The sequence below is a fragment of the Lichenostomus cassidix genome, chromosome 2 (assembly GCF_008360975.1).
Source record: "Lichenostomus cassidix isolate B80296 chromosome 2, HeHo_3.0, whole genome shotgun sequence".
Taxonomy (NCBI): domain Eukaryota; kingdom Metazoa; phylum Chordata; class Aves; order Passeriformes; family Meliphagidae; genus Lichenostomus; species Lichenostomus cassidix.
The window spans coordinates 37,927,894-37,936,240 of record NC_139482.1 but is presented as its reverse complement, the minus strand read 5'-3'; the positions used below and the strand labels follow the sequence as shown (position 1 = coordinate 37,936,240).

Here is an 8,347-nt window from a genome sequence, read left to right as displayed (position 1 = left end):
GACGTTTTGAAACTTAATTCACTTATTGAGGCAAATTTACTTCTGCTAGACCTACAGGAGGTTTCCACTGACGTTTCTCCCTTTTTGAATTCCTAAGTGCCTCACCGTTAGTTCCCATTAGTGTTATTTTCCTTATTTCACCTTCTGCACTGATGGAACCCTTGTGGGCAGCATTGGAGGTGGTTGTGCTTTCACCCAACACCACATTGCTGGGGGCACTTGGAGGTTTAACCAAAACCTCTTTGATCCTGAAGGTGCCAGCCTGTGTCCAGAGCAGGGATATATATATCAAAAATGAACAACACACACACATATCTGCTCCTGGGGGCTCGGCAGGGGCTCGGCAGTGGGAGGAGGAGAGGGAAGGATGCATACACAAAGGCAATGCCTAAGGGGGATGCTGCAGCATGTATCCATTTCCAGAGGAAATGTGTAGGGCCTGAGTGCAGTGTTTATTTCTATAATTACTTTTCATTTCTTCTTGGCATTTGACTGCCTCTCTTGTCCTTCTGCCTCCAGAGTTTCAGCGCCACTTTTAAAATTAGACAGAGTGGTTACACCTACCAGCTCCAACCAGCACATTAGTGTGACTCGAGTGACTACTGGCATTTTTTGTTTGTAGACTCTACTCAATCTTTTATTCAAATTGAAAGGAAGAAGTTACAAATAGGATAATGTTTTTAAGACAAGTAAGTCCACACGTACTACACTGCAAAAGAAATAATCTTCTTCTTCCACTAGAAAATTATTGATCAAAGTAATTCAAATCTGCATTTATTTTAAGTAGATAAAATGGCAAATGTACCTGGTAATGAAATATAGTATTTCATGATGTATATTATGAAATAGAAGAGAATGAGATTATTTCTTTAAGCCTATCAATTATTAAATTATCATTAAAATGTATGTATATAAATAATTCTATGAGCCTTTCTGATTAGATTACCTTGATATGACAGAACACATTGTGAGTATTCTTTGATGCTTTGCAATAAGGATTTAAATTCTAAGTAGATTTCAGGAAGATTTTCTTTTGAAACAGCAGCAAGAGGTAATGGGTGGACAATACTTAATGAAGCAGAACAGGAAACAGGAGAGACTTTTTAATTTACTCAGTTAGTTTCCTGTGTAAAAGATGACAAAGTTACCACCACACAGATTTTTTTTGGGACGTTTCATTCAGCTTATTAGATATTCAGCACTCAGGACATTTAATACAAACTGTTCTGCTTCTACTTGCAATACTGGAAGACCAAAGGAGAGTGCTGTTGTGAACTTTGAGAGCAGGAGATCTGCAGAGAGAGGATTTGTACCTTAGTGTAAGTGCTGAGCAGCAGTAGGATTATATGCTCTTCCACATAAAGGAGAATAAAGCAGGTTTTCATCTCCATTTTTGCAAAGATGGCAGCAATCTCTCGTGGGTTGGACTTTTCCTTTCTTCAGTGAGATGTTGGAGCACTCACTGACAGTGCTGGGCTGCGAGGAGCCTGGAGTAGAGGTGACTGGTGTTCCCTGGGCCAAACAAGGGATCTGGGTGCCTGAAGCCTGAGTGAAGAAGCAGATTTAGGAAATGGGGAACAGCAGAGAGGAGCAGGGATGAAGGCTGCATGCAGTCTAAAAGGCAAAGGAAACAGGATTTTTGCAGACTCTTGGCATTGAGCAGTGATTACTAGAGAAATGTTCATATAAATGAGAGGTGTCTGAGAAATGTAAATTGAGAGTTCAAAGGTGGGCAAATGCACAGTTCAGCTGTGCTATCCAGCAAGGTGTTTCCAAAGCTGGTGAGCAAAGCACTTCCTTTGCCCCATTTATGACAAGTGAAGAAAGGAGCAGGGCTGTATTGAACTATGTGTGGTAGGAGCCCCATTCATGTGAAGAGGCTCCATTCAGGGCCTTACAAAGGGTATGAGTCAACTGCAAAGAAAGGAGGCATTTCACAGAAACTGAAGTGTGACCCTTTGTTTTGCCTGACCCCAAGGTCCTCAGTGACACAAAAGGGGACTCCAGCACTGATTCTGCAGCAACAAATGCCTGTTGTGAGTGGGTGTATTTCAGGAGCAGTGACAAAAACGAATGACCTGAGGTTCTCGTTTCCAGCCCTTGTTTCCCAAGGGACTGTCGAGGGAGTCCTGAGTGCAGACTGATGGAGGTGAGGAGATGAAGGTGATGGAAAGCTCTTCCTAGTGTATGCATTTCCCTTGAAAACCTCTCCTGAAATGTGTGATCTGATCATCCACATGTACCATAGGGACATCTGGATAGTGAGGTTTTAGGATTTTGCTCTGCAAAATCTGTAGAAGTAAATACATCTTCTCTTCAGCCATTACAAGAAGTGGAATTTTTCTAATTTGGGACTGGCAAGGGATTAGAGTGTTTTAGCAGCCTTGTCTTTGTTTCAACCTTCCATTAGCCCACGACTACTTTCTTTCACAATCAAAGTAGACATGAAAGGGATGTTTTGCTTTGCTCTTTTCATTATTCCAGAGAGCTGTAAGCCCCTATTAAAGTTCATGATGGAATTAGGGTACAGAATGATGGATTTAAAGGTATCATAAAACTCTTCCTGGTAAGTAGTAGTCCCCAAATATATTCCAGTTGTAACCTGAGAGAGGCTGCTGGAGGCATCCCAAGCAGCCATGCATTGGGTCTGCAGATCCTTTGTGCTGAGGAAATTCATTTGCATATGGATGCCATGCTAAGGAGGCCAGCCCGGATTTCATTACTGCTAATGATGTGTGTGGGAGAAGTGATTTAGTTTATAGCCAGTGCCAGGCATGGCACAATGCGGAAGTACTTAATTAATACAAAGCTCTTTCTTGCTTCTAAGACCTAAAAGTCAGGGGATTCCAAGCAGCTCCAGTGGTACAGATGTGGCATCTTCATGACCATGAACAAAGCTGTGACTGAGGCAAGCGAAGGAGGGAGAAAGAAACATCAAGATGTAGTATTGATGTCATGGAGGAAAGAACAGGAGGCAAGATGAAAGGGAATGCAAAGCAGAAGAGAAGAAAGACCAACGGAGGATGAAAAAAACCAGCAGGGAGAACTGGCTCTGCAGGAATCGTTGCTGCCAAGGCTGGACATTTGGACTTCAGAGGTGACACAATTTTTACTGAGTCTTTGCTATAATTTTACCAACTCAAAATGCAGACAAGCACTTTGGGCCTGGGATAAGATGTCCATCTTCAGGGACAAGTTTCTGAGAACTGAAAAGGAGAAAAGGGACCCCAGGATAACACTGGAGTTGGGAGTAGCTGGGAGTTGCTGCACTGCCTGAAGGTATCTTCCTACTCCACTGAAGCCACCTCTACTTTCCTGTTCCAACAGACATTGCCTCAGATAAGGGGCATCACAGGGGGGCCTGGGTGCAGATTCTTGGCATCTGCTGCAGCGGTCAAAGGGGCTTCTATGCTCAGGCAACTTCAGAAAGAGCTATTTGAACAGGGATCAGTGTCTTGGGTGGCCTCTCATCTATGAGTAATAAATCCATCAAGCAGAAGAAAGGATGTAGAAAGGAGGAATGGGTGAGTGAGGGGCATAAGTCAGAGGGATTAAAGCACACCATACCACCATGCTGAAAGAGTGACTAGAGCATGCACTGCCTCCAGAGCATGTGTTGGAACAGAATTTAAAATGTTGAGAAGGCTTGGAGAAGGAACCGAGTTCTGGGGTTTATGGGTCCCAATCCCTCTAGCATTTTATACTCTCCTGCCATCATTGCACTGGGTAGCAAGGAAGAATGGATGTGAGCTGCTGCCCATTGCTTGGGTGTGGGATATGACCATCCATCTTCAGCTCACAATATGAAAACCTGAACAAAGATCTTTCAAGAGGAGTTACTCCTGCCTTATTCATGGCATAGCAGCTGGTTGTAATGAATTTTAACTGTTTGGCTGCAATCACCCACAATGCATGCAATCAAAAGGGTTATGGCCCTGCTCACTCCTTAAGCAGCCTGGAAATGCTATCTCTGAAAACACAGGACTTTTTTGGGAACCTTGATTTAAGCATTGTTTTTCCACAATTTTCTGAAGAGGGAAATCAGCTAGTCAGTTGGGCAGGGGCATATGAAAGCCACTTCAGTAATCCCTGAATGGAGAATGAAGTTTGGAGAGTTCCCTGATTTCTGCTTCATCTGAGTTGAACTCAAAGGGTAGGAAACAGTGACATTTAGCTGGGGTTACTGAAAATTAAATATTGTTTACCTGATATTGCTGCTGATTTCAGAACAGCTGTAAGATGTCTTTAAAGAACAAGTCCCAGCTTTAGCATTTCTGTGTCCCTGAGAAAATACTGAGATTTGTTGAACTGATGGCCTTTGTATGTGGTTTTAGGGCAACTGTACGGTCTTGAATGTTTTAGTATGTGCAAGTCATTTGAATGATCTTCACACCCAGCTGTCTGAAAACAGCATGCAGACTTCACCAACTAGAAAAAATTAGAAAGATGTTTTATCATAAAAAAGCAGGAATCAGCTAAATTTAGAGAGGATCTGAAGAGCCAAGGTGAGACAAAGTAACGTGCAATATTTCCTAGACCCAGTACAAAAAAAAAAAGAAGAAAAAGAGATTATGCCAATGCATTATTTTTATTGGGCCTCCATTGGCAGGCTGAACTGTGTTGGGGATGGCTCATTTCTCCTCAGCAACAACAGCAGGTTTTAAATAATGCTTCATATTTCCCAGGTTTAGCAGATGAAGAAAAGTAATTACTTGGGAGGCAAATAGAGCAGATTTGCAAATAGAGGAGAATGTTTTATGGCCAGACTTGCAACTATTTGGCTCCTGCAGATGCCAAAACACTTGGCATCTGCTTTGATCAATATGGGTTGATCCCTTCTGATTATTTCTTTGAGATCCTCATGGTTCTTAAGGCAGTAGTTTCATATTATCCAGGACAACGTGACTGTACAGCTTCACAGAGAGGGCAACTTACCTGCAAATTCAAACTTCACAGCTTTCAAACTCTAAGAAATTCTGGCTCAGAGAAATATGGGTTTTGTGTTTTGTTTTATTTCTGAAATGTCACTGTTCTTTCATGTCTGTATTCAGGACCTGTTGGCCTCAAAATGTATGGCTGGGCTTGTAAACACTTGGCTTCTACACCAGATGACTCTCATTTGCTTTGATCCAGAAAGTCTGATTATTTCTTTGAGATCCTGTGGCTCTTGGAGTGGTAGTTATAGACCATCTACAACTACATCAACGTTCAGCTTTTCTTCATCCAGGGGGTAACTCACCAGCAGATTGAAGCTGAATGTCTGCTCAGTTTATTAGCAAATGGCCAAGAGAAAAACGTAAAAGCCTGGAAATGCTGAGCAATGCAGTGATGGGTGTAAGAGGCCCTGTGGTGTCACCTTGACTGCTTTAGTTTTCGTAATGGTTGAAATAGCTTGCAGTGTGATGGGATTGGGTCTCTCTGTATGTTTATACTGACCCTGCTACAATGTATCTTCTTCAAGATAAGATCTTCTTTAAACATAAGAGGCAAGGAGAGAGGGGAGAGGGCAGGCAGGAACTGTATATAGCATCTGTAACATTTAATTGTATGAGACAGGGATTTTCCAATATGCCTTGCAACACAAAGAATATTCAGCTATCAGCATCACAGTATATATTTTCTAAATCACAACACCCACACATTTCCTTAGCCAAGTAGAAGTTTTCCCTCCATGGATGCATGTCTAAAATTAGCCTGAAGGTCAAATCTGAATAGAAATACCCTTACCACTGAATGTGCTGGGAACGCTTGGTGCAATGGGCTCAATTTTCCCATCGAAAACCTTAATTTATTTTTTTAAATAACCATTGCTTTTACAGTCAAAGAGCTTACAGAAAGGCAAAATGAGGCCTGCTGTATAAAATCAACATCAATATTCTGCTTTCACTGCAAGGCTATTTTTATAGCCAACTATTTTAAATGTAACAAGATGGATATAGTGAAGCCACCGAGTAAAAGATGCAGCAAGAGGTTTCTGAATAGCGAGGCTGAGCACAGACATGTGAAAGAAAGGCCTTGAAATCTGGAAGATGTTTGTATATGAAGACAGACACAATGAAGAATTCTAAGTTAAGAAATGCATTGTTGAGAAGAAGTGAATAGTTCAGGTCTAAAAACAGTTTTTTAACCTGCAGTTGTATTATGTGAGGACTAAGCAGCCTATGCTGCATAAACGCAAAAGCATCGTCCTGCAAGAAGTGCATTTATCAGCCACAGTGTTTTATTGAGTGCTTTAATAATACAAGTGTACATCAACTGATCCACAGTCAAAAGTGGCAGGTCCCTAAGAAATTTACAAGCACTTTTTTTTTCTGTTTTTTAAGTAAATCAAAATACATATTAATTTGTTCAATGCAATAGCCTTTTGTGTGGGAAACAGAAGGCTAGTGATAAACACAGTCTTAGTAATGCACAGTGATTCTTGATTTTAAGCTTTTATACAAAACTTGTTCCCAGTAGCATGCACCCACCATTAAAGACTTCAGTACAAAAAAATAACCCTAAACACTACATTTAAGTAGAAACGAGATATAATTCTGAATTTGTTTGTTTTCCCCAGAACCACATGAAAGAAAAAAAAAAAAACAACCCCACACATTAATACAAAGCTTTGTGATAAAGCTCTATACTATTACAGATCCAACATTCTTTGCACTGATAACCAAAAATCCCTGTCTACATTTGAGGGAAACAACTTTCAAGTTAACAGAACAAAAAAAATCCCAGAACAAATAAAAATAAAAATGAAACAAACAAAAAAAGAAAATAAGGACAACCTTTTGTCACAAAATGGTTCAAAATTTAATAAAAAATAAGAATGAAGGGAAGGGCTATTGATGCACTTAGTGAATGTGCTTGCACAGGTCCAGCAAATCCTAGAGGAGGTTCCTATGTGGCATATCGCTTGGTCCATTGTCTGGCCATTCTGTCGTGCTCTGCTCTGTTAGTCATGTACTGAGTGGCAATACTTCCAACCAGGGGGTCAGCTGAAAAGGAAACACAAACCATGAAACATGCGTCAGCCTTGGGAGGATGAAAAAGCTTTCTTTAGATCCACATTTGTTCAGTTCTCTCAGGTCTAACTGCAAGGATAAGGTGCTATACGTGTCTGTTAAACATATAACTGAAACAAGTTTCTGAAGTTCTACCTCACAAAAAGGTGTTCCGATAATTTTATTTTGAGCTAAAATTCACCTGTAGGTGATGTAGTTTATTTATGGTATTAGACTCCCACAAGTATATATATTCTCACCTAAGAAGAGGATGAGCTCTAATTCTGAGATTCAATATTGTTTTGTTTTCTTTTTTTAATACTTCTAGTTTTAAAGCATGAAGAAATATAAGGAATTAGGGCAGTAAGTACCATTTTAAAAGCAACAGAAGTTAATTCCAAACTTTGGGAATTGTTATTTAATTTAGGGGATCTTTCAGAGCATTCAAATGCCCAGAATGTTGCATGATATTGCCTGGTTCTATTAATTACTTCAAAAATAATTAGTCAAAACCCATCAGTCCCCTAAGAAAAACAATCCAAGACAAGACATTCCCATAAGTGATTGTATTTAATCAAAATTTTTCAGACAACATTTTTCTCTTCTCAGTTTAAGCAGACAAAATGTAGAGAATTTTTCCCTTTTTTGAGGGGAAGCCACAGTCTTGATTTTCCTGCTGCAACAGTAAATTTTCTGAGATTGTACAATGCAAGTCCAGACGCACTGATGCGACACTTTTCCCTGACTTAGGACAGATGAATATGACTCCTTCTGAAAACCAGGTAACAGTCAGCTTTGTATTTGTCTGAAGATGGTGCCATTGAACAATATGAATATCGGCTTTCCTGGTACAGTTGTAATCTGAGTGTGGTGCTTGCACTATCAACCACTGCCAGGCCTTCTCTCAAGCAGAGTAAATCTGAGCTTTTTTGTTTGGTTGTTGATGATGAATTTATGATAGGGGAAATATGTTGGCTTAGCCAAAAATCATTTAATTGGCTGACTGCCAGCCTCAACAAATATTAGTGAGTAATATATAATAAAAAAAATTTTGCTTTCCATGCATAACCTGCACTTTCAGGAAAAGCCTGTGATTTGAATGCTAAGTTTGCACCTTCAAAATTAGTAAGACAAGTTATCACTGTGACTGCAGTGTACTATGTCCCAGTAGTCTCAGTTACGCAAACACTTACTGCATGTGGTTACTTTTAATATCTTAATATATCCAGAGGAGGTCACTGAGGCTTGGACTTGATTAATTTTACATGCATGAGTGTAAAAGCATATCTGGTCTAAGATGGATTTTAAAAGTTGTAGACTAGAAAGTATATCATCTTTAATTCCTCAGCCAAGGA

At 40.1% G+C, this 8,347-nt stretch overlaps 1 protein-coding gene across 2 annotated transcripts in view; it reads right to left on the bottom strand.

The window, feature by feature from the left end:
* Positions 1 to 6,198: 6,198 nt before the first annotated feature.
* The window catches only part of UBE2E2 (ubiquitin conjugating enzyme E2 E2), a 202,832-nt gene continuing 200,683 nt past the window's right edge, over positions 6,199 to 8,347 (bottom strand). For both annotated transcript variants that reach the window (XM_085051082.1, XM_085051083.1), the window contains exon 6: positions 6,199 to 6,986. In XM_085051082.1, the coding sequence (XP_084907208.1) occupies positions 6,889 to 6,986 (98 nt within the window). In that variant the 3' untranslated portion in view covers positions 6,199 to 6,888. The remainder of the gene's footprint in view (positions 6,987 to 8,347) is intronic.